The 26,149-nt window shown below is 41.5% G+C and overlaps 1 protein-coding gene across 3 annotated transcripts in view; it reads right to left on the bottom strand.

Annotated features, from left to right (window-relative positions):
• ZNF76 (zinc finger protein 76) overlaps window positions 1-25,839 on the bottom strand; it is a 33,940-nt gene extending 8,101 nt beyond the window's left edge. Inside the window, exons 1-9 of one of the 3 annotated variants that reach the window (XM_042463786.1) lie at window positions 25,668-25,839; window positions 19,034-19,114; window positions 17,840-18,042; window positions 14,977-15,093; window positions 10,862-10,937; window positions 10,406-10,531; window positions 7,822-8,001; window positions 7,228-7,458; window positions 6,926-7,035 (exon numbers count right to left, since the gene is read on the bottom strand). In XM_042463786.1, coding sequence (XP_042319720.1) covers window positions 6,926-7,035; window positions 7,228-7,458; window positions 7,822-8,001; window positions 10,406-10,531; window positions 10,862-10,937; window positions 14,977-15,093; window positions 17,840-18,042; window positions 19,034-19,114; window positions 25,668-25,758 — 1,215 coding nt within the window. In that variant the 5' untranslated portion in view covers window positions 25,759-25,839. The other 2 variants (XM_042463788.1, XM_042463787.1) reach the window with 2 other exon arrangements.
• Between the last annotated feature and the right edge of the window lie 310 nt (window positions 25,840-26,149).

Raw genomic sequence — 26,149 nt, forward strand, 5'->3', positions numbered from 1 at the left:
CATGTCCAAAGGAGGGTGACTAAAATGGTGAAGGGACTGGCAACCATGCCCTATGAGGAAAGACTCAGGGATCTGGGGATGTTTAGCCTAGAGAATAAAAAGTTAAGAGGTGATATGATAGCCCTGTTTAAATATTTGAAGGGACTTTGCCTTGGGGTCTGTTGTTTTATAGCAGGCTGTTAGCCACACCCAGGAGGACAAAAGGAGTTTCTTACAGCCAGGCAGATACTTCACTGGTGAAGACTCTGTTCTTTCTCCCAGAAAAATATACAAGTTCCCCCCAAAAGTATTTATATGCTATCTTGGTAGATTTAACTTCAGCCTTTGACAGAATAAACAGGCAGAGGTTATGGCATAAATTCTGGAGGTTGGGAATGGATAGACGCTTGCTGATCTTAATTAAGAATTTATACTCAAATACTAGTATCCAAGTAAGAGTAAGTAAAACAGGACAATTATCAGAAGAGGCTAAAACTTCCAAGGGTGTGAGACAAGGCTGTCTGCTTGCCCCATTTTTGTTTAATATCTATGCAAATAATATAATTGCTCAACTGGTCAGTAACTCTAATTTTCCTTTGTCTTTGGGAAATCAGAAAATTAACATTCTGCTATATGCAGATGATATGGTCCTTTTGGCACAAAATTTAATAAGTATGAGAAGATTATTGAAAACTTTTGGGGAAGTATGTAACAAAGCACCACTCTGTGTGAACTATAAAAAAACAAAGGCTATGGTCTTTGGCAAACATCCACCCAAACATAAATGGATACTGAATGAGTTTCATCTGGAACAGGTCAAGCAATCTAACTACTTAGGGGTTTGCTTTTCCGAAAATGACTCATGGAATAGCCACTTGACAGCTGTAAATTTGAAGGCACAGCGATCTATCCAAACTGTCTTAAAATTTGCTAGAGTCAAAGGTGGAAATGCAATTGTGCCAACTGTAAGGGTTGTGGCAAATGTCATATCATAGATTGGAGCAGAGGTATGGGGAAATATTAAGACAAATAAATTAGAGATTTTACAAAATAAAATTTTAATAACAATATTGGGCCTTCCATCAGGAGTACCAGTCAGCTATATGCGAGTACAAGTCAGATTAATGTCTATATCTTATCACCTCTTATATGCATCATTTCTTTATTTTGTAAAACTGAATTATTCAGTCAATGAATTAGTAACTGGCATTGTAAATGAACAAAGAGGTTCTATCTATAAAAATTCATGGTTATCAGATTGTGGGGCAAATTTGAAGAAATTTGGCCTGGACCCTATAATTCTAAAATCTGGTGATATACAGCATAGTAGGAAACTCATCAAAGAAAGGATGAAAGAGCATTATGCTCTGTGGGATATTAATGTCATTAGAGGTTCAAAGTTCTCTTCTAGTTTCCCTTTTCTAAAAGTATGTTTTGGAGAGGAAAAATATTTATCAGAAATAACTCAACCTCTTCTTCATAGGGCTTTTATAGCCCTACGATTCCAGACAAAGAAAACCAACTACATTGAAGGGAAATATAAAAAGATTCCCAAGGAGCAGCGTACTTGTATTTGTGGAAGTGGGGATATTGAAAACACCATACACTATATGCTACATTGTAAAATATATGAAACCCCAAGAGATAAGTTTCTGAAGAGAAGTTTAGAACTTGTCACTAACTAAAATGACTTGGAGAAAATCACTTACTTGTTAGCTAATACAGTCGGCCCTCCTTATACGCGGATTTGCCATGCGCGGATTTGTGCATACGCGCATGGCAAATCCGAAAGTTGTCCCCAATGGCGGCGCGCGTGCCGCCATTGGGGACAACTTCCCTCCCTCCCCTCTCCTCCCCCAAACTCTTTCCTTCCCTCCCTCCCTCCCTCCCTCCCTACTTACCTTTTCCTCCCCGGTGCCGTGTCACTGCTGCCGCTGCCGCCTCAGCCGTAGCAGGGGGAAGGCCGGGTAGGGGTTTTGGAGGCAAAGAAGCCTCCAGCCTGCCACCCAGCCCTTCTGTGGCGGCGGCGGCAGCAGCAGAGGACCAGCGGCAGAGGCCTCTTCGGCCTCCTCTTCGCCGCCGCCACCACTGCCACCACCGCCGCCAGCACCTCTGTGCAAGGGCCGGGGGGTGGGCTGGAGGCCTCTTGGCCTCCAGTCCGCCACTCGGCCCCTGCATTGAGGTGCTGGCGCCGGCAGCGGAGAGGAGGCTGAAGAGGCCCCAAGCGCTCCTCCTCCTCCTCCTCTCAGCTGCCATTGCCGGGGGGAAAGGCCGGGTGCTGCTCCTGGGAAGTTGTCCCCAATGGCCATTGGGGTCAACGGGACTTGAGCATACACGGATTTTGGTATATGCAGGGGGGGCCAGAACGGATCCCCTGCATATACCAAGGACCGACTGTACAACTAAGTCCGTTATGTTAAACACTGCTAGATTTGCTGTGAAAGCAGCTAAACGTAGATTAGGCTTTGAGGATAAAGGCCTGCATGAGAATCTGCAGTAAACAGATTATATTAATTTGAATAGAGTATGGAAAATTGTGATGTTTTTGTATGAAACATTTTTTGTAATTTTAGTGTAAACATATTGCTCTATATGTTATAGAGCTAATTGACTGTGGAAGTTTAAAGAGTTTTAATTATTTTTGTAATTTGATGGATATAACCTGTATTTGGTTGTCATGAATAAACCATTCTGTATTTGAAGAGATGTTATGTTGAGGAGGGAGCAAGCTTGTTTTCTGCTGCTCCAGAGAACAGGACCCGGAACAATGGATGCCAGCTCCAGGAAAAGAGATTCCACCCCATCATTAGGAGGACCCTCCTGAAAGTAAGGGCTGTTCGACAGTGGAACACTCTTTCTTGGAATGTAGTGGAGTCTCCTTCCTTGGAAGTATTTAAACTGAGGCTGGATGGCGATTGGCCGGGGATGCTTTGATTGTGATTTCCTGCATGGCAGGGGGTTGGACTGGATGGCCCTTGTAGTCTCCTCTAACTCTATGATTCTATAAGTAGGAACTCTATTGTCATCAATAATCAGATGTGATACTGGAGCGAGAAAATAGCGGTCGCGTGGCGTTTGTTCTCCTCATGGCGACAGAAGTAAAGGCAAGAAAGACCTGTGCTGCCTGGAAAGACCTTCCTGCTTGCATTGGACTTTTCCACAGGAAGTAAGAGTAAGTAAGACTTTCTGCTCCCTCAGGCCCACCTCCTGCTTGCATTGGACTCTTCCTCAGAAGGCCTGAGCTGGCAATAGCCTCAAATCGCTTTAACACCTCAGAAAGGGAGCCAGCTACACCTCTTTCTTTTTTCTTTCCTGTCTCTGCCATTGTCACACCTTCTCCTGTTGATCACTGGGTAGTGAATCCCATCCTTCCCATGGCTCCACACATTTCTCCTAACCTGATCCCCATTCAGCCTCTTCCTGTCTCCCTGCTTCCATTTCTCTGTTCTCTCTGGAACTGTCGCTCTGCTGCCCCTAAAGCAGCAGCAGTTCATGACCTTTTTTTCTCTAAATCCTTTAATCTCCTCGCTCTCACCGAAACCTGGCTCCCAGCCCATGATACCTCTGCTGCCCTTTCTCTTGGTGGTCTCTCCTTCACCCACACAAGCCGCCCTGAAGGTCGAGGAAGAGGGGTTGCTATCTTGCTATCTAACTCCTGCCAGTTTCAAGTTCTATCTTTTCCCCCCAGCTATCATTTGTCTACCTTTGAGTTTCATCCTATTACAGTATACTCTTTTCTCCTTTACAGCTCTGGGTTGCAGTTATCTATCGCCCTCCTGGTTCTGCCACCCAGTTCCTCTCAGACTTTAAATCATGGCTGACATTCTTTCGTTCAGATTCAGTCCCCACTTTGATCCTAGGTGACTTTAATATCCACGTTGATGATTCCAATAACCTGACAACGTCTCGCTTTAACTCTCTCCTAGCTTCTTTTGGCCTCCAACCACACTCCAACTCATTTTCTCGGTCACTGTCTTGACCTAGTTCTTGCTGCAAATTGTGCCATTTCTGACTACCTGGCACTCGACTTTCCACTATCTGACCATCACTTAATCTCCTTTGCTCTCACTTATACTCCACCTCCTCGTCACACTGTTCAACGCTATTTTCGTGATCTTCGGTCTGTTATCTCTAACCATCTTGGTCAGACCCTGGATTCTTCTCTCTCTTCCCTAAATCTTGGGGATTCTGCTGACTCAGCAATGTCTTTATTTAATTCCACTCTTTCCTCGACTCTTGACTGGTTTGCCCCTGTCTCTGTAGGCACTTCTTCCTCTAAGACTAGGCTTCAGCCCTGGCTTACCCCCATCATCAAATTTCTCCGGTCCTGCCCTAGAGCGGCCGAACGTCTTTGGAGAAAGTCCAAACAGTGGACTGATTTTATTCATTACAAATTTATTCTTTCTTCTTTCTCATGAGCCCTCTCTATGGCAAAACAGAATTATTACAAATCATTGATCTCTGCCAATGAGAGGCACCCGCAGCATTTGTTCTCCACCTTCAACACTTTGCTTAAACCTCCCTCTCCTCCCGTCTCTTCATCATTCTCTCCCAATGACTTCGCTAATTACTTCATCTCAAAGATTACCACTATTTGCTCTGAGATAGTCCCTTCCAATTCTTCTTCTGCTCATAATCTTCTTTCGCCCTCGCCTAAAAAATTTTCTGTGTTTCCTCCTGCTTCTTTGCATGAACTCGCTACACTTCTGAACTCTTGCAAACCTGCAACCTGTCCTCTTGATCCAATTCCTACTCATCTTCTAATTTCTATAGCTCCTTCTTTTCTGCCCTCGCTCCTCCATATCTTCAATCTCTCTCTCTCTCCTGGCTCCTTCCCGTCGGACTTCAAACATGCTCTCATTTCCCCAATTCTGAAAAAAACCTTCTCTTGACCCCTCCTCTTTGTCTAGCTATCGTCCGATTTCTCTTCTTCCCTTTCTTTCTAAAGTTTTGGAACGGGTTGTTTATTCTTGCTGTCTTGAGGTTCTTGAAGCCAACTCCATTCTCAATCCCTTTCAGTCTGGTTTCCGCCCAAAGCATTCTACAGAGACAGCTCTCACTAAGATCTCGAATGACCTTTTACAGGCCAAGGCTAATGGCCTTTACTCTGTTCTCATCCTTCTTGATTTGCCTGCAGCCTTTGACACCGTTGATCACTGTCTTCTAGTTGATATACTTTCTGACCTTGGGTTCTCAAACTCTGTTCTCGACTGGTTTAGATCTTATTTGTCAGACAGATCGTTTGCAGTGGTCACAGGTGGTCAGACTTCGTCCTCTGTTCCCTTATCTGTTGGAGTTCCCCAGGGCTCTGTTCTGAGTCCCCTTCTGTTTTCTCTCTACACACTGTCCTTAGGTAAACTCATTAGCTCTTTTGGTTTTTCCTACCATCTGTACGCCGATGACACCCAGTTGTATCTTTCCACCCCTGACCTTTCTCGAAGACTTGAACAGCAAGTTTCGTCTTGTCTCACAGTGGATGCGTTTGAAGGTCAACATGTCCAAGACGGAGCTTCTTGTCTTTCCTCCTAAGTCCACCCTTCAACATTCCTTTTCTGTCTCTGTGGACAACATTTCTATTCAACCAGTCCAGCAAGCCTGTAGTCTTGGTTTTATCTTTAATTCTTCTGTCGTGTACCCCTCAGATCCAGACCACAGCCAAAGCTTGTAGATTCTTTTTATACAATATTGCCAAAATCCGACCATATCTCTCCGCCTCTACTACCAAGATTCTGGTCCATGCCCTAGTGGTCTCACAACTTGATTACTGTAACATCCTCCTGGCTGGACTTCCGCTTCCTCACCTCCATCCTTTAATTTCTGTCCAGCATTCAGCTGCACGCATTATCACATCTGCCCACCGCTCTGACCACATCTCTCCTGTGTTGGCATCCCTTCACTGGCTCTCACTCCCTTTCCGCATTCAGTATAAGCTCCTGCTGTCAACGTTTAAAGCCCTCCATGGGCTGGCCCCTCCTTACTTATCAGACCTTATTTCTCCTTACCTTCCTACTAGGGCCCTCAGTTCTGGTAGTCAAGGTCTGCTGTCCCAGCCCAGGATTTCCTCTGCCCCATCTCAGATTCGCCCCTTTTCACTCGCTGCCCCTCACTCCTGGAACCTTCTTCCCCCGCGAGCAAGAGCCATCACTTCCTTAACCAGGCTTCAAAACAGAGCTGAAGACCATCCTGTTCAGAGAAGCATTCCCAGGCATTGCATAATTGTCACTTGCATTTGATGTTCTTTGTTGCCTGTTTTTATTGAATCATTTCCTGTATTGCTATGTATTTTAATATGTATTATCCTACTAGAGAGGCAGGCTAGCTCCAACAGGCTTCCTGGAAGAAGATTAACCATTCCTCCAGTCCATCTCCCCTGATCCAAGCCTCGGAGGTAGAGAAGAACTGCTGGCCCTCATCCTCTTCCCCACCACCACTCCCTTCTCCTTTTGTGTCGTGTCTTTTTAGATTGTAAGCCTGAGGGCAGGGAACCATCCAATTAAAAAGATTGTATGTACAGCGCTGTGTAAATTTACAGCGCTTTATAAATAAAGGTTAATAATAATAATAATAATCTGTTCTAAGAGGAAGGCTCATTCATTCAAACTAATTTGACTAGAACACAGATCTGGATCAAAAGAAGACTGAACACTTCAGCAATTATCTAGCACACATGAACATTTCCCAGAAAGCAACAAACCCAAGTTCTAATTTGTCACAGTATTCTGATTGTAAGATGGACCATTAACTAAGCATATAAGATGAGGGCTAAAAATGATGTATTTAAGTATTATAGTCAGATATCTTGGTACAAATACTTACGGCAAGGGCATATCAGGGTAAAGAGTACTAACAGAATCATCTGATCTGACCTACGTAACAAAGCCTCAAGATGTTTACCTCTCTATGGATTTCATCTCGTTAAAAACATCACTACCATTTTCCTTCTTACCTGCTCTGCTTCATCCTGAGAAACAAGAGACATACAGTCTTCCTCTTCCTCTTTCACAGAAACAATACAATGGTGTTTCAGCTGAGGCAAATCCTTTTCAGCTGTGGCAACTGGGAAACCAAGGAAAGGAAATTCAGTTGAAAGATTACATTAAATGGTCTTGGTTTCTGTGAGTGTCTAAAAGATAAGACAGGCACATGAAAATGAAAACAATGAAAATATTAAGCACTTGGAAGGGCAGGATTTTATGGCAAGTTGGGAAGTGACAAGAATTAACTGGCCCAAATCAAGTTCCTACTGACCTTCTAGCTGCTGTTCATAGAGAGCCAGTTCGCTCTCCTCTGTGGCCTCCAGCTCCCCATGTGTGGTGCGCATATGTGTGGCCAATGTAGAGGTCTGACGATAGGTTTTTCCACAGGTGTTGCAGGTGTATGGCTTGCAGTGAGTGTGAACCACGTGGTGTTTATAGAGGCTAGAATACTCTGTGAAGCATTTTCCACAGCCAGGCACCAGGCACGCATATGGTTTCTCTCCTAGAACAGAGTAACATCCCAAAAAAGAAATTTGTTTCACTTTTTGTAGATTGCAGCCCACCTTCATGCTATTATATCCTGATTACTGGGGAGTAAATCCTCATTAAATACAGTGGGGGATACTTCTAAGTAAATACGAACAAGATGGTAATGTAAGAGCAGTTAGAAAGAACACATTCAAAACCAACATAAATGACCATATTTTACTGCTTAAACACAACTTTTGTTTTTGTCTAGCCCCCTTACAGATGGTGGCTAATTAAGGTGACAAGCTCAGTGCGGTTCTTTCTATATTGATTCCTGAAATTCCAAGTTTCAGCACTGTTCACAATAAGGGCAAGCAAATAAGATACCACAGTTTACCCGTATGGATTCTCATGTGGTTCTTGTAGTTGGTGGTACTAGTGAATCCTCTTCCACAATTGGGTTCTGGGCACATATATGGTCGTTCACCAGTGTGTGTCCGGATGTGGACTTTCCGTATATTAGAGGTGGTAAAACAGCGGCCACAACCTTCAAAAGGGCATCTGAAGGGCTTCTCACCTACAGCAGAGGAAAAGACAAACGGCTTCCTTATTAAACTACAAAAAGCATTTATTAATTTCTTCCAAAAAATCACACTAGCTTGTGTGAAGGCTGCTACACTGCCACTCTGGAATAATAATAGGTGTAATCTTCTGTTATAGCTTTTATAGTACACTGTGTTGCTGACTATGGAACCATCTAGGAGCTGCAAGGCAGATGGAACCAGAACAAACCCATTCACCTATTCATAACTACATATACTCTCACATTCCCACACCCACCCTTGCCTTGCCTAGAGCCTATCTCCTCCAACAAACTATTGTCTATTTCCACCCCTACCCACAGAATTTATTGGCAAGGGAGACACAAACTTGCCTGAAGGGTTGGGAGGAGGTTAAAGCCAAACCCTGACTTTAGCAATCCTAATCTAAATGGCTGTTTCTTGCTACTTCTAAGAGCAGCAAGAAAACAGTGATTTTGATCCCTGCTGCCCAGTTGATAAGCTGATCAGCTGGAAAGCATCTAATGAAGTAGTCTCAGTCTACAAAAGCTTATGATACAAGCCTATTTCTCTCAGTCTCAAAGGTGCTACAAGATCACTTAGCATACTGATATGGACTGACACAGCTATATCTTTGAATATATATATATGTGTATGTGTGTGTGTGTGTGTATTATCTTGGTGTAATTTTCATGCATTTTCTAAGTAGATGCTAAAGTACAAGGAAGTTCATACTGAAAATTCTATCTTGGAGAAAAAGGCTACATTTTAGTACTTGCATATTTTAAAGCCATTTAGTAACATTTATATTTAATTGGTGATGGAAATTGTACAGTCCTTCAGATATTTTCAAACTGCAACTCCCAACATCCATACCCAAAGGTTCTGCTGGCTACAGCTGCTATGAATTGCAGTTTAGCAAAATCTAGAAGGCTGAACAAACATCATACATAATGTAATGTAATGTTACATGACCTATTAATTTTTTAACTTAAGGTCATTTTTGAATGGTGGTCAGGGAAACCAATAAAAGTTGATCAGAAGTTATCAAGGAAAGGGGATATTACATTTTTATGGCAATCCCGAACTATTGCTTTTTAAAACATAATGTGATGGCCTATACATTGTTCAGTTTTTGAAGTGATAAGTCCTGTTCACTCATTACTATAAGATGTTACTTTGGAAAAGCATTTGCAAATTATTGGGGAAGAGGGGTGATCTGGGCCCAATTCATCAACATTTTAAAAAATTAAAACCTTAGACTGCAGGTTTAAAAGGTAACTTAATGTCAGCATATTCCATTATGACAATCCAAAACAAAATGTAATAAATAAAAACAGTTCCTTTTCCAAACCAACAAGTAGTAAGTTACTTTTTAAAAAGTAATGATCCAAGCTCCGATGTTCAGAGATGCACAAACACTTTCCCACATGAGCACACTCTACGTCCTTTCTTATAAACTTGCTAAGTATCTATAAGGAGGAGTTCCTAGGAGGAATCAGATTCTAATGATGTAGCTGAGGAAAGCATTCTCGCTCCACATGCTGCTTCCAGAATTCCCATCTTGTGGTAACATGGCTAGACATTAATAAGTAAATTAATAGGAGCAATACTTGGAGGTGACCTGATGGAGGAACAGTAATTTGGAGAAATATTAAAGAAAAAAATACATAGTCTCAACAGCATCCTGCCTATAAATTGTCACTGACCACAAGACCAGAGATTATTCAAAACCTAGTGCAAAAGAAAATAAAGCACAACTCTTAGTGATTAGGAATGGCCAGCTACTCATCTCCGTTAACAAGTCCAAGTCTCTCTGAGTCTCCTTGCATGAATCCTTCTACCATTGTTCCTAGGTGCCTTTCCGCAGCTTTCCCTCTTTTTTTGTGCTATATACCTGCCTTTGCCAAAATTCTAAATTATACTGAAATTCAAGTACTGTAGGAAATGGACTGTATTCCATGAAAGCAATAATTAAATTAATGGGCCACATGACTGTGTTTTTTTCATGCAGCAGACCAATATAGGCATCTTTCTGGTAATGGCACTCTTTGGAATAAAACCTGACTGTTAAACAAGTACAGTGGTGCCTCGGGTTACGAAAATAATTCGTTCCGCGGCCGCTTTCGTAACCCGAAAAGCCTTCGTAAGCCAAAAACCCATAGGCGCTAATGGGGAAAAATAGCGCCGGAGTTTTTTCGTAACCCGAAAAAACTTTCGTAACCCGAAACAATAAATCCCTATGGGATTTTTTCGTATCCTGAAAAATTCGTAACCTGGGTATTTCGTATCCCGAGGTACCACTGTATGCAATTTTGGCTTTTTGTTGTTGTTTAATATTTGGTCTTGATTTTTTTTCCTGTTTAGACTTCAGTTCCTACCAAGACAAGAATTAAAATAACTAGCCTGAAAGAAACATACCAGTGTGTGTACGAACATGTTTTTGCAGGTCTCCAGAAGTCTTGAAGGCTTTTGTGCAAAAATCTTCAGGGCATTTATATGGCTTCTCACCTGTGTGTGTTCTCACATGACTTTTCAGGCTATATCCTATAAGGGATAAGTTGCACAGCATTAGTAACTATCTCAAGAAGATGCATGTAGAACAACATATATACTTATACAAAAAATGTAAGTAATCAATTTTTATAAATTACTGTAAAACAGGTAACTTGGAATGCAAGAATATTTGGGTTACCAGAAACTATACTTTTAGCTTGCTTTTAGATACATTTCATCAATATTCCAAGTTCAAAACTTCTTTAGTTACTTCAAGTAAAGTGTTCACATTCTCAGATCTACAACTGTCCACTACAGCAATATACTGTTTCATAACTCAGATTTTATGGTGTGTCATTGGAAGTGACCTATAAACATTACCTGTTGAAAAGGCTTTTCCACAGCTTGGGAAGTTACATCTGTAAGGACAATCAGCTCTATGAACACGTGCATGCACCTGTTCAGAAACAAGAAATTCAAAGCTTAGGAGAGTGGAAGGTATGCGATGGGAACTCCCAATATGAAATCTAAGGATGAAGGGAGAAGTTGCCTCCCCCCCCCCCCCCATGGTTGTTACTGCACTGTTTAGGATATGTTGTCACTAATACTCTTTGGATATGATGCCTTTAAGGGCATTGAGGAGAAAATAGGCGGATTGGAACCTTGGCACTAGCCAATGGGAGCAAAACCAGGAAAAGGAGGGAGGAGCAGGTTTGAAAGTTGTTGATATTTAGTGTGCCCTGAGGATTGAAGCGCCATTGAGGCTAGGTTAGGCTGCTGTGAGGGTAATTAGAAAGGGTTTTAGGTACTCAAGGACACTCTTCATACCTTTCTTGTATAATTAAACTGTTGTAGTGTCCTGCGGGACGGAGACATAGTGTTTGGTGTCTAGTGAAGTCACAAGTAACCAGAAGGGTTATACAATACAAAAGTTTAATCAAGGTTCTGTGAGAACTTAGTCTGTAAGGGGACATATATAAAGCTATAAAGAAACAATTACAAAGACAAGCTAAAGAAACTAATGTAAATAACGTGTAACTATAAAATATTTATATACCGTATCCATTGTGAACATCATCCACTAAAAGAGATACTGTATTCAGCCTGACGTGAAAATAAATTTCTTACAACAAACAACTGTCTGGAGTGATTTCAGAAGTACATTAAAAATGCTTGCCGAAAACTTTCAAGGAAACATTCAAAATCATCACCATCCGGCCGCCCCTCATCTCGTACAGGTGTAGGCTGAGATTGCAGCCGTTCAGCCAGCAGCTTGTTCTGGCCACTTATCTGGTGTTGCAGCTCAGACAACATCTTGTGCTGCATGTCACTGAACACTGTCATCATCTGGGCCCACATGTCCATGGATATGGATGTTAGGCCAAGGGATGGAAATTTGGTGCTTCCTTCCTCTTCCAAGGTCAGCTGAGTGGCTATGTTCCATGGCAGTGACTCTGCCACAGCGCAGAAGCATATACTAACTGCCTAACTGTATTGCAGACCCGCAAAAGAACCAATGAAAAAACAAACACAATAGCTTGTGTTAAATGAATGTGTGTGCAGAACAAGCTGCAGTACCTGTAAGGACAGAAATGAGAAGGAAAGGACAGAAGAAACTAGCTTCCCTTTCTGCATTTGTTCAACTCCACCACCAGGTGTTAGTCACTAGTCCTCAGTGTGGCTGGAGAGGAAAGGACAAAAAACCTTCTCACTTGTACAACAGTTCACTGACCCCCCCCCCTTTCTCAGACCCTCCCCCCTCTAGCCAGAGAGAAAGAGTAAACACAATGCCAAGCAGGAAATGCCACCTTTGGTTGCCCCTTGCCAGCCAGGCAAGCAGAACAAAGGCACCTTTCCTCTGCTCTGGCCAGAGACAAGAGAGCTATTTGTTGCCCTTAGCAACCCCTTTTGGCTCCCTCCTTCCAAGCCTCTGGGGAAAAAAAACATCACTGGTGACTTCAAAACTTCTTTGTCCCAGCTAGGAAAAAGAAAACACCTTTTTGAAGGAATGTGGCCACAACTGACCAAATCACAGCTTCCCAGCCCCTGGCTCTGACAATTGCTCCTGAAGCTCCTCTTGTTGGCTCAGCCCAAAAGAAAATCCGCCTACAAAAGCAGACAGCCCAGCTTTAGGTAAAAAGGGGTGCTGTGGGCAAAGACCTGTCCCCCTTCCTCTTCTAACAGCAAACAGACAAAAACTACACACAGGGCAAATAAGGAGCCAACCCTTGTGGATGGCTCAAAACTTTCCAGTCCACAAGATTCAGGACCCTTTTCCCCCTCAAGGAGAAACGGAAAGGGAAAATCCATACAGGCAATAGAGACAGAGACCCCAGCTTCTCCCCTGTGAACAGGTACCAGTTTCCTTCCCTTGCTAACCTAAGCAAGCACCAACTGAGCTAAGGCACATGCATAGGAGTACAGAGACAGCATATACTTTTTTAAAAAGTATTTATTCTAACTGGACAGTACAGAGCAGTAAGGTATCATTCATGCAAGGCCTCCCTGCCTTGCAGGTACATAATGCATAGTTACAAGATGTTCATTTCAGGCAAGCCAAAAGATAAAAATAACAAAAGCCTAGACACTCTAGATAACACATTTTCTAAGCTACTCACACAGCGATGGGATCTGCAGTCCTTGATGGGTTTTCGATGTGGTCTTCCTTTTTTTCCTACTGCCTTCCCCATTGCCTAGCTCAGACTGCATCCCTTAAGCCTGCCCTCTTGGCACAGGCCCAACAGCTGGGCTTTCAAACAAGGAAGACTCACAAGGCCACAGAAGGAAAAGACAGGCCACATGGCCCCAGAGGCCTTTTAAAAACATCTGTTCCTGCTCAAGTGATTGGCCAATTGGGCCTTAGGTCAGGTATGATGTAAATTCTCATTAGCATGTACCTTCCCCCAGCTTAACCCTTTGCTGTCTCAGAGAACTCCTCAAGTGACTGGTGAGCCCAGTCATTAGAGCAGGGGTAGGCAACCTTTTTGAGCCGGGGGCCGGGTTGCTGTCCCTCAGACAACTGGGGGGCCGAAGCCAAAAAATAAATAATTAAATATTTTTTTTTAAAAAAAAATTAAATATATAAATAAACCAGGACAAATGTAGGACAAAAATTTCAAATGGAAGACACTTTTTTTTTAAAAAATGGAGGACACGCGAAAAAATTTGCTGATTTTTTTAAAAAATGTTAATATAAATGCATGTTTCTGAGGCTTCTATAGACAATTGCCCCCCAAAGGCCCCGGCGGCAATCGGCAGCAGGACCAGGCTGGGGACGATCCCAAGGCCTCGCCGTGCCGCATCCGGCCCGCGGGCCGCAGGTTGCCTACCCCTGCATTAGAGCTACCAACACTGAGAAAAGTCTTTTAGGTTTGGGACACATTAGTTGGTGGGTGTGTGGCTGTCAAAGAATAGTTGGTGCCAAGCCTGGGGGGGGGGGGAATTTGAAACCCAGAGTGCTGGCATCTAAAGAGTTATAGTGCAGGAGACACTTAAGGGAGTCCCGGGTTCAAGTCTCACAGTGAAGAATTGGTGGGACAGTGGCCATCATCTTCACATAATTAGTGGCAGTGGTGGGATCAGGTCTTCTGTTCTCTTTCACCAAGCTTTCTCCCCTGAAGTGTGAAGACCAACATGCTTGTTGACAACAATATTCTGCCTTGCCCCTGGATGCGGATGTTTGATGGATTGCTGTATTGATTGATGGAGTATTATTTTTATGCTTTTATAAGAGTGTCATATGCATCTGATTTTAGTAGTCTGTAACCCAGCTTCGATCCATTGGGAGAGGCGGGGAAACACAAATAAATAATAATAATAATAATAATTATAATAATAATAATTATTATTATTACTATTATTCTAGATATTCTTGGACTGCAACTGCCAGCTTGCCTTACTACTGGCTGTACTAGCTAGGGATGGAAGGGCCACACTTAACTTACACTTCCCCCAGTGGCATCACCTGGCTTAGTGACACCCAGTGGGGGAGGCTGTTGAGGGGACTGACAGCAGCAGCCTGTCCCGCTCCATCTGCTGCTCGCACCTTGTGGTTTCATCACTGGCCCGGCTCCCTTCCCAGGAAGGAAGCCAGGCAAGTGACAAAGCTATGAGAGGTGTGCCTGCCCGTCCACAGCCCTCCCTACTATCTCGGATCCCTTCCCAGGGAAGGAGCCTGGTGGCGTCAAAACCACAAAAGGTGTGCTTATTCCTCCACTTCAGTGGGAGGAGTAGACCACTAAGGTGTCACCCCTCCTGTAGGTTGTCCCCCGGTGCAGTCTGCATCCCCACATCACCCAATGATGCCACCACCTTCCCCGGTTTTTTTTAGTTTGCTCTCTTCCTGCCTCTTTTGTGATAGCAGAAAAATGCTCCCAATTTTACTCAAGTCACGACACTGTGGCAGCTCTCTTCTGTATTCTTCATGATTTCATGTTAGAGATCACCTCTATGATGAACTGAAAACAGCTTGAAGGCTTGAATATATGACAACTTACCTTCAAATGGTGAGATGTTCCGAAGAAGCGGCCACACCCATTGTGTTCACAATAATACCTTCTGTTATGTCCATTTGGTCCCTTCCCTTTGCTCCTGACCTCCTCTTCCTTGAAGCCCTGATAGGCAAAATGAAAGCGGTCAAATTTGAAAAAGTCCTGAAACTGACAATCTGATCTCACAAAGTTCTATACAAGCACATGCACCTGTACTAACAGTAGAGTCACAATGACATATAAAACAAAACTGGAATTTGGAGGCCTGGATATTTTTAGATATTTATTTTAATCCACATAAGGGGCCAATAGTGGTTTGAGTGTTGAACTACGACTCTGGAGACTAGGGTTTGATTCCCAGCTTGGCCATGAAACTTACTGGGTGACTTTGGGCAAATCATATTCTCTCAGACTCAATTTCAGAGGAAGACAATGGCAAATCTCTTCTGAACAAATCTTGCCAAGAAAACTCTATGATAGCTTCACCTTAGGGTTGCCATGAGTCAGAAACAACTTGAAGGTGCACAACAACAATAACGAATAGCAGAATATAACTACCAGTATGTTAAAGAAGCATGCTTCGTATACCTTTTTTCTGTAACATGTATATATTTTTATAATGATGAGCCCTGGTGGCGCAGTGGTTAAATGCCTGTACTGCTGCCATTCACTCAAAACCACAAGGTTGCGAGTTCAAGACCAGCAAAAGGGCCCAAGCTCGACTCAGGCTTGCATCCTTCCGAGGTCGCTAAAATGAGTACCCAGACTGTTGGGGGCAAATTAGCTTACTTGCTAATTAGCTTACTTGCTGTTCACCGCTATGATCTTTGGAATAGCGGTATATAAATAAAACAAATTATTATTATTATTATTATTATTATTATTATTATTATTATATATCATGTATGATGGACAGTGATTTAGCATCTCTACTTTGTTCATGTTGCTAACCATTACAAGGGCAGGTGGTTACATAGCAGGTATGATTTTAAAAATGGAAAGTGGAGCATAGTGACATTGATTTCACTAAGACCACACTTGATGGTTGGGGAGAGCTTATACCTAAGTCTCACACCTCCAAGATCAACATCTTATACACTAACTCTTACACAATCCTAGGCAGATAACTGAACTTGTTTGTTCATGTTTACTGTCTCCTAAAGCAAATGACACTGTATTGATCTGCATTTTCTTTTATACAGAAGCGTCGAATACCTTTGATAAAAGATGTTAAAGGCTACAACAATTAATAAAACTTGCATCTAAAATTACATTGCAGTATCATGCACTGAATAATGCCCAAGCCTTTAAATTTCAATGGGTATCTTGTCAACATCATGGCTTTTCTCTGAAAAGCAAAATAAAGCATACAAGTTTAATCACTATCCCCAGTCTTGTTAACAATTAAATGTATTTTCAGGATAAGTCTCAGGCCATGTGAAACCAAAACTATACACTGTAGAAAAATTCTGAAGAAAGAAAAACTAACAAAGTGCAGTGATTAGGATATCAGCTGTGACTTTTAAATTCTTGGCAGTAGATTTATTTATCAACTAGAGTTGCTGATCTTTGCAATGGCATTGACAATGGTTTCCTCAACAAGTGGCTGCAAGGATATAATAGAGGTTGAATACCCCTCATATGAAATGCTTGGGACTAGAAATGTTTTGTATTTCAGTTTTTAAATATTTTACAATATTTGTATCTGCATATACATAATAAACAAAACACAAGACACAACATAAGTAGCTTACAATGTACTGTATTTGTGAGGCTGGTGACAGAGATGCATGAGCTGTGAGACTGGAGAGAGACATGCTGGAAAGAAGGTGAGGATCTGTGAAACATGGGGAATCCAAGAGTGGGATAGGTGAGAATCCAAGCTTCCTGTTATTTCACAGACCCTCATGTGCCTCTCTCCAGTTGAGTCTCTCTTCTACTGCACGTCTTGTATGTTTTCTATTTTTTTTTATCTATGACACATGAAGCTAGAGAGAGACCTAGGATCTGAGAGACATATGAGCAGGAGCAACACTGCCACCACCTCTAAAGTAGAAATGGGTGGCTGGCAGCAAACAATTTCAGTTTTTTGCAGTTTTTGGATTTCATATTTCCAGATTAGGAATACCCAATCCGTACCAGATTATTCCTAAAAGTAATACAGTCTGTAAATAAAGAGGTTTGGCAGAAACACAGTGGATGAAGATTATGTGTTTGCACACTAATGGCAAATAAATCTCCTCATCTGGGCAAAGAACATTGAAGGGAACACTGGCCTGGACATGGAAGGTGCTTAACTATTCCCTATACTTCCTTACAGACTTACAACACAGAATCTTAATACTTAACCAGTCTCTTGAGTAGTATAAAATTAGTATTTAGTCAAAGCAAGGTCATAGTCACTTGGCACAAGGCAAACCTGGCATCCTTTCATAAATTGCCATTCACTACCTGAAGGGTGAAAACAAAAATACTGTATACTCTTTTCTAGTGAAACTCAGAAAAATACCCATCATATCTATATAGCTTGAATTAGCTATTATGCCACTGCCACAGCACACTCATGTCATCAGGAAGCACAATTACAGTGGGCCCTTGTTATCCGCTGGGGTTTGGTTGCAGGAACCCCCATGAATAACAAAATCCGTGTATGCTCAAGTCCCATTAAATACAATGGCATAGCAAAATGGTGTCCCTTATATAAAATGGAAAAATCAAGGTTTGATACTTTAAATTTATACTTTTTATGAATATTTTCAAGCCAAGGATGCTTGAATCCATGTATAAAAATCTGTATATAAGGAGGGCCAACTGTACTTGAATCATGCCATGCTTAGAATTCCACAGGAAACAAACAACATATCCTCACCTTGTTTGCATAGTCCTTGAAGGCAGTAATGTTATCAAGGTCAAAGGCATCATCTTTCTTCCCAGCAGCCAATTCCTCTAGCTCCACATCAGCTTCTACTGCCAAGACAGCACTGCCCATTGGCATGGAAACAGGATGGTGTACAAAAGGTGTGGATCCATCTTCCCGTTGGATTGCTTCCAGGGTGTTGGGGTCATAACCCTCTGGAATGGACCACAAACAATGAAGAAGCACATGTCAGCTTTTACTGCTATTTATCTACCTCTCAACCATTACAGCTGGTAAAAAATGAAGAGTTAAGAGCATAAATGGAAAAGAACTCAACTGTAGTTCAAATTTCAGTCTTTATATATCAAGATATATGTTCCAATTCTATTTACGATTAAAGACTGCAATATGCAACTTGCTCCACAATTAAAGGGTAACTGGAAATTATGCAGACATCTTTTTAAATATATGTCCTCATAACTTTGATTTGTTTGAAGAGCAACTAGGAAAAATTTGCAGGGTACTATGTTCTTGATCAGAGTAGCACATTCCTTATAGCTATATGGAAACTATATAGGAGAATACAAGCATGGGTCAATGTCCCAATCCCCCAAGGCATGGTAACAAGCTCATGTTCTGCCTATCTGTTCTCTTAATAGAAAGTTTCCTGCCTTCCTCAAAGCATAGTTTATATGCAAACTAGAAAACTATGGTTTTCACTGATCACTTCAAAGCTGGATTGACCCATAAAGAGGGGAGAAGGAAAGACTTCAGGCTGTTGCTCATTCCCAGCCCTCCACCTGATAAATGGCAACACATCTTTTCCATTGCTAATATTGGATGGCAGGGGTAAGCAAAATGTTCCAAATAAGTTGTACTTCTTTTAAATGGACAAACAATCACATCTACAAAAACATGTAGATGGCTATGAATTATTTTACCAAGTACACTGAATAGAAGTTTCCAAGACTGATAACTACCTTTGGGAACATGATGTCATGGTGCCATCTTTATGAATCCACTAGAACACTGAAATCAATTGGGACAGATCTCCCATGAAAACAGAGGGCCAATTGTATATGCATTTACAACTGCTTGATGCAAATTTTAGGAGCTAAGAAAACTAAAAAGAAAGGAATCACACAGACTTTGCAATCAGCAAAAGCCTCTAAGAATACAGTAAGCATTCCAGCAAGTTCATCTCACCTTTCTGCATTGTTATGTGTTGGACAAAAGCTGTGGATCCATCTTCAGATTCAGTCACTTGTTCTTCAATTAGCTTCTCGCCTGTATCAGATAAAGATATAAAGACTTTTACACAGACATACCTGACACAACTTAATAAATGATACTGTTATTTTAATCTGCATCAGTCATCTTATTTTCTTAAGGTGTGGAAATGATGGAAATTTTAAAAATCACTTTAAATATTTGAGAATTCTTCTAACAAATGCCTCTGGAACCAATTGTTCATTATTGATATTAACTTATGTCTGTTATCTATAAATAAATATGACAATTGAGGTTTACAGCAAGAATGGAATGGAGAACTCAAGACATCTTATAGAGCAGAAATTGCTCTTTCAGGTGTATTGCTTGCCACCCTTCTATTCAAAAAAGGGCTTTCTAGATCAACAAATTGTTGCTAACTTTTCCCTAACACATATGTTTTGCAGTTGTTCCATAGTAGCTACATTTTGAGAGGAAGTAATCACACAAATAAATTTGGGTTTGGAATGTTCCTTGATATTCAGGAATGTGCATGTTTGTTTTAATTTTTTACCTGTTTCTTGGAAACTAAAAATGGAAGTGGATTTTTCACATCCTTGTGACACCCTAAAAGATTGCTACCTTACAGGAAAGATAATTTTTCTCCACCTGTGATCCAATGGACAGAAGATCAAACAATGCTTGCCACATTTGAAAGAATGTTGTATATGTTAAGGAAAAAGCAACATGGGATATACAGTAAATGAAATAAAACATGTATGTGAGAGTCAGGATGACTCAGCAGAAGCCAATTGAGAACCACACAGGTGTAAATGGTAATACAATTAACAAGTCTTGAATGCCAAGGACAAGAAATGTAAAGTGGATAATTGGACACACCTGACAATTGTTAAGTGGTCAAGGCTGAGATGATGAAATCATTAATTGTAGGATGAACCAAGAGAACCAATGAGAATGATGTACACGCCTACTGGGTGGAAACAGACAACAGTGGGTGGTATCTTGCATTGACTATAATAATGACTATGCATCCCAATGTATTTTGTGGGTTGTAGTAGTGGATAGAGAGGAGTAGAGTATTGTTGTGTTGGATAGTTTGGAGCTGTATATAGTAGAATAAAGTAGATCTTTTATATAAGACTACTGAGTTGTCTGGTGTCTTGGGTGAAGCTACAAGAACCAGCTGGATCCTGAAGAAGGGTGAAGACTTCTGTGGAAGCAAGAGTGAGAAGGCTGGGAGAATTTGTCAGGGTCTTCAGCCTGTTCTCTGTAACTTTTGCTAAGCTATAACCACTGGCCAAAACTGGTCAGCGCGGTGCACAACCAGGTGGTGAGTTCGAGCCAGAGGTAGAAGAGCTACAACTCCCATCATCCCTGACAGTATAGACAAAATGTACAAATGGACTTACATTCAGACATTTGATCAGCTTTTATAGCTGTGGTAATTTTTCCTCCTTTTATGTTTTTATTTTCTTGCTTTTATTACACTGCAACACTATTATACGTAACTGAGATTCCTTTTGAATGTAAATACTTTTTTTAAGTTACAAAGAAGTAAATTTCTTTAGTCTCTAGCTAACATTCAGTTTTAGTAGTATCTCCCCTGTATTATCATGCAAATTTTAAATGGCTTTAAGGAAGATATTATTTGCAATCTTATTTTAATAGAGGATTTCACATTCCCCCTCATAACTGCCAGTAAGTGCCCTTTTTGTAGATTCCAAATTTTGCCTTCTGTGGATAGGCCACTGAGGATCAAGTGAACTGGCACAAACCTGATTCAGACACATATCTGAACAGCAAGAGCACTTCATGAGACAGAGGAGCAGCAGCAAGCTCTAAATATTTAAGAAGTTAACATCTAACATGAATGTGCCACAAAAATCATATCTAGTTCCCATTCTGTCGAATGGAAAAAAGCTCTATTACAGTTTTGTCTTGCATTATTATTATTATTATTAATTCAAATAGGCACAAAATCACAAATTGGTTTAGTAAAATACTTTAACTGTAGTTAAATGCTGCCGCATGCTTTGAGAATACACTCATCCTTTCACATTCGCTGGGTTAGGGGCACAAGATCCCTGTGAATGTGGGAAAACCACAAATAACAAAAACGCTATGTTTTTAATTGAGAGAACACTTCTCTAGGAATCTCTAGGTCCTCCAGTGCAACTCTGTGGTCAACATCTGACAGACACTGACCCAGAATTGAGCTGGAGGAGCTACTAATGCCTAGTGGAGTGTTCTCTCTGGAAACCTCTAGGTCCCTCAGTGCAACTTTTGGTTAAGGTTGACCATAGAGTTGCATTGGGTGACCTAGATATTCCTAGAGAACATATTAACAAAATCAATGAATCATCAAATCTGCAAAAGTCAAAGCCGTGAATGTGGAGGGATGAGTGTATAATCATATCATAATCACCTAACCACACCAGGACAGCTGCACCAGCACCAAGGTGACTTGTCACTGGCATCTTGTTGAATATAGATTGTTGCCCCATCAGAAAGAGACATTGCCTGTAGGCCCAAATTATCCAATCTGCTCTGATGGTGGGCCTTGCGACATATACTCAAATGGAAGGCTATTCTCTGAGACAGAATTAAACATACACTACGAAGTTCTTATATTGCATTTTCTCGAAACTTCTGCTTATCTTGTGTATAAAATGTGCTTGGAATCCCTCTACTCTGATAAAACGTATAGTTAAATGAGAGTCCTACTTTCAGCATCAGCATGCCTGTACTCAGACAAGGGAGGGATGTTCCCATCATGTCCTACTTATGTACCTGGTCAACCAACATTGGCCACAGGACACTATCCTAGGGGCCATTCAGCCTATCTTTTGAATCGAATTGTAACCCAGATTAAAAGTTGGAAGTTCCCACTGGCACAGGTTTAAACACATCAGAATTAGGGTCTTTTACACCTGATCCAGGGCAAATCCCCCTTACAGTGTTTTTTCCGAAAGTGGATTATTTCCCATGTCTTTTAGGAAAACCTGTTTCTTCCCTGCTGCCGGCAAATGTGAACTTGGCCCCGGTCATGATTGGGTCAAGTTCAGGGGAGGGATTTAGGTCGGAGGGGGGGCAGAGGGCAGAACATGCCTCCCTCTCGCAGGCAGCTTTCTCTCTCTCTCTCTCTCTCTTGTAATTTTATTTTTGACAGATTATGCAAATGCTTTTTTACAGGTTGATACATATTGATAGAATGTGTCTGCTTGTGCTACATTTCCCTTTCGTTTGCTTGCTGCCGGCACGGCACCTCACTTTGCAAGTGGCATTTTTAAAATTATTTTTGTGTGTGTATGTGACAGAATATATGAATGTTTGTGTTTCATTTTAAATTTGGCAAATTGATACAATGTGTGAATGCTTTTGCTACATATGTATATGCGTATGTAAGGGATTCTGAGGTGGCAATCGGAGGGAAAGCAAAGAGGATGCAGAGATGGCCTTCTGAGCTGAGGTATTATTGTTGTTGTTGTTGTTGTTGTGACGGGAAGAGGATGGTATGGGGGGAGGTGGAATTGGGCTGGAAGGGAAGGGATGAGGTTCCAAAGAGGAGGAAATGCTGGGCTGGAAACGAAGGGGAAGCTAGAGGCTGGCATTCAGAGGGAAGAAGGCTGTGGAAACCCATGACTTTGGGGGAGTCACACTCTCTCAGCCTCAGGGGAAAGGCAATGGCAAATCTCCTTGGAACCAGTCTTGCCAAGAAAACCACAGGATGGGGTCGTTTTAGGGTTGCTATAATCTGTAATGACTCAAATACAACAACACACACACTCACACCTGGAGGTTTTTAAATTTGACAAGTTGACAGAATATGCGCACACTGCCGCCAGTTTTTTTTTTTAAAAAAGGAGGTGGGAAAGCACCCATTCGGTTGGTCAAAGGCTGTAGGATATGTCACCTTTGACAAAAGCGGAAGTGAATTTGACTGACAACAATGGAGGCCCCATTTTAAAACAGTACTGCAAATGTGAACTTCAGGGGGGCAAATTGCATCAATCAAGGTAAAGGGTAGTACGAACTTCTTTCCGGGAAGATTCAGTATGGGGGCAACCAGATCTGCCCAGTTCTATCCAGAGCAAATGGACTATGAGAATGGGGCCCTAGACAGACTACAGGACTCTACCAGAAAAAAAATTGCTCTTAAAGTGTTATATTCATTATTAAAAGATAATGCATGCAACTTTAGCACCTTTTGTGTTGACACATAACCAGCAAGAGTTTCCTTCCTAGTTAAACAGACTTTGGGTCCAAAACCAGTATCAGTCTCACACAGCATAGCCAGCGCTCTAAAAATTATTTTGAAAGGTTAATAATATGTTACAACAACAATAAATCCGACAGGCATCTCCAGGGGTAGCTGAGTTGGGCATACAGCAAAGTACAATAACATCCCTAGTCCATAAAACAACAATACCTTGGTCGGCCAATAAAGGCATTGCTGTTTTGTGAATTTTGGATGCTAGTATTTTTTATTCCATTCTATTTTATAATATTATCTATTGTTTTATCTATTTGTTATTATCTTTAGATATTCTTCTATTTGATTTTTTGTACAGCACTGTGTACAGCTACAGCACTTCACAAATAAAGTTTAATAATAATAATAATAATAGTATAAAAAATCCAACAATAAGCCATCAGATAGGAAATCACAAAGCAACTGTACACATCAACAGAGAAGCAGTAGACTTAATGTCTCCAGCTGTACTTCTAATTGCTGCATGGCCAGTGTATAAAAATAGGGAAATATAAAAGACATTTTTAGAACATCGCGCCTGTTTACAAACATGCATGGGAAAATGGTATAGCACATACTTCTGTAGTGTTACTTGCACATGAAATAAACAATGTCACACATCATAAATTATAAACCGAACTTTATATTTCTACTGGGCAACAGATAAAACATTTTGGCCCTTCCGACTCTACGCAATTACTGGCAGCAAGACTACTACAAAGTCCACATAATCATTGCTTATGTGCTATGGAATCACTGGCCTCAGAAAAATGAGCCAGGGGTCCTCAATTGATGATAACTACATCTGATGTCAAGTCGAAGGCTTTCACAGCCGGCATCCATATTTTTGTGGGGTTTTCGGCTATCATATACAGCCATGTATATATAAATCAGATTTATTGGGGTTGTGTACCATTGACTCACAAGCTTGAGGCCGTGTTCCCTCAGTCTGGCTGACGGAGCCCATTGGGAAAAACACCCCTGTAAGTCATTCCAAATACCCTCAATTTGTGACATTTTCCTCTGATACTGGTTTAATTCATATTAAGTGGGCAACACAAGAGACACTGACCATAGAAACTGCCCTGGAGGAGATTCAAATGCCTAGTAAAGTATGATCTCTAGGAATCTCTCGGTCCTTCAGTGCAACCTTTAGTTAAAACTGACCATAGAGTTGCACTGGAGGACCTAGATATTCCCAGAGAGAACATATTAATCAAATCCACAAAGGTCAAAGCCTCAAATATGGAGGGATGAGTGTATATTAAAGGGTCACGATAGCATTAGGAAGGTTGAGAACCACTGTCCTAAATCTATCTATCTATATCTAAATCTATATATCATTTTATTTATATACCTGCTCTCCTCCCCAAACATTTGCGGACTATTACTTCCTTAGTCAAGTTTCAAGTCCGAATTAAAGACTTTAGAGCTAAAATTTAATGAATACATTTTTTAAAAACGTTGTGCTTTGTGATTTTAGATTGTATGTCGTGGGCTGGTTTTATCTTATAATGATTATTATTATTATTATTATTATTATTTATTTTTACCCTGCTCTTCAGCCAAAACAAAAACCTATCTTTTCTCTTAATAATAATAATAATAATAATAATAATGTTTATTTATAGCCCGCTTTTCCAGGGTAGATCAAAGCGGGTTACAACAAGGCAAAAGATATACAAAACAAAATACAAAACATATCTTAGACATATCTTGCATTTTTTAACTATTGTGTAAAGCGCTGAGCAAAGCTTATGTCGCTATATAAGTAAACTTTAGTAGTAATAATAATAATAATAATATCAAATTAAAATGTTTATCCAAAAATAAATACAGTTTCAAGAAGGCTAAAAGCAAGAAAGTGGGGTTTTTGTGGGGTGTGGAGAGATAAAACTTGTTGAATCATTACAGGAAGAGGAAAGGAAACAAATGCAATCTCAATCTGAAAGGAAGGGGTTTACTTCCTCAGATGGGAGGAGTGTGAGGAAGGTCCAAAGCACACTGCAGGAATAACCCACTTTGAGACCGCTTTAACTGCCCTGGATCAGCGCTGGGGAATCCTGGGATTTGTAGTTTGTCGTAGCACCAGACCTCCCTCCCCCTCTCTCTCTTTGTCAGAGAAGGCTCAATGTCTCACAAAACTACAACTCCCAGGATTCCCCAGGGCAGTTTAAAGCGGTCTCAAAGTGAATTATTTCTGCAGCGCGGATGCAGCCAGACCTGGAAGAGAAGGAACCGAGAGGAAAGACGAAGAGAACAAGGACGGAGGAGGAGGGGGAAGGAAGCCTACTCTACCCCGCTTTCTATGCCGTTTCCCTCAGGGACCCTAGTCCCAGCCTCCCTCTGGGCACCGACCTGCCGAGGCCCGAGTCCGCCGCCTGACCGCCATGCACCAGGCCTCTCCCACAGCAACAGGGCCCCGCAACCTGTATGGAGGGCTATTCATCGAGCTTTCCGGCTCGCTCGTAATTTTTCCATCCAGGTTCCGGGGCCTGGTACACTTCTTCTACACGGAAACCCCCGAAAAGGAAAACGATCCCCGGAAGAGTCGTTTCTGCGCATGCGCCGCGTCTTTCGAACATGCGCACAAAATATAGCGAAGCCCTTCCCTTTACAGGGCTGTATCCCAGGGCAACCAGGCTCCTCCTCCTCCTCCTTTTCCAGGCCACGCCCTCCATTCCAGCCTATTCTGTCCAGGAGGAATGTCATGACTAAGCATGTTTTGAGCTCCAGGCGTCCTCCTTTTCCAAGACATGCCCTCCATTTCAGTCTTCTGTCCAGGAGGAATGTCAAAATGGCTTCCATTTTGAGCATAAGAAGTGTGAATTTACTTTAAC

This window comes from Sceloporus undulatus, chromosome 4 (genome assembly GCF_019175285.1).
Source record: "Sceloporus undulatus isolate JIND9_A2432 ecotype Alabama chromosome 4, SceUnd_v1.1, whole genome shotgun sequence".
Lineage (NCBI taxonomy): Eukaryota > Metazoa > Chordata > Lepidosauria > Squamata > Phrynosomatidae > Sceloporus > Sceloporus undulatus.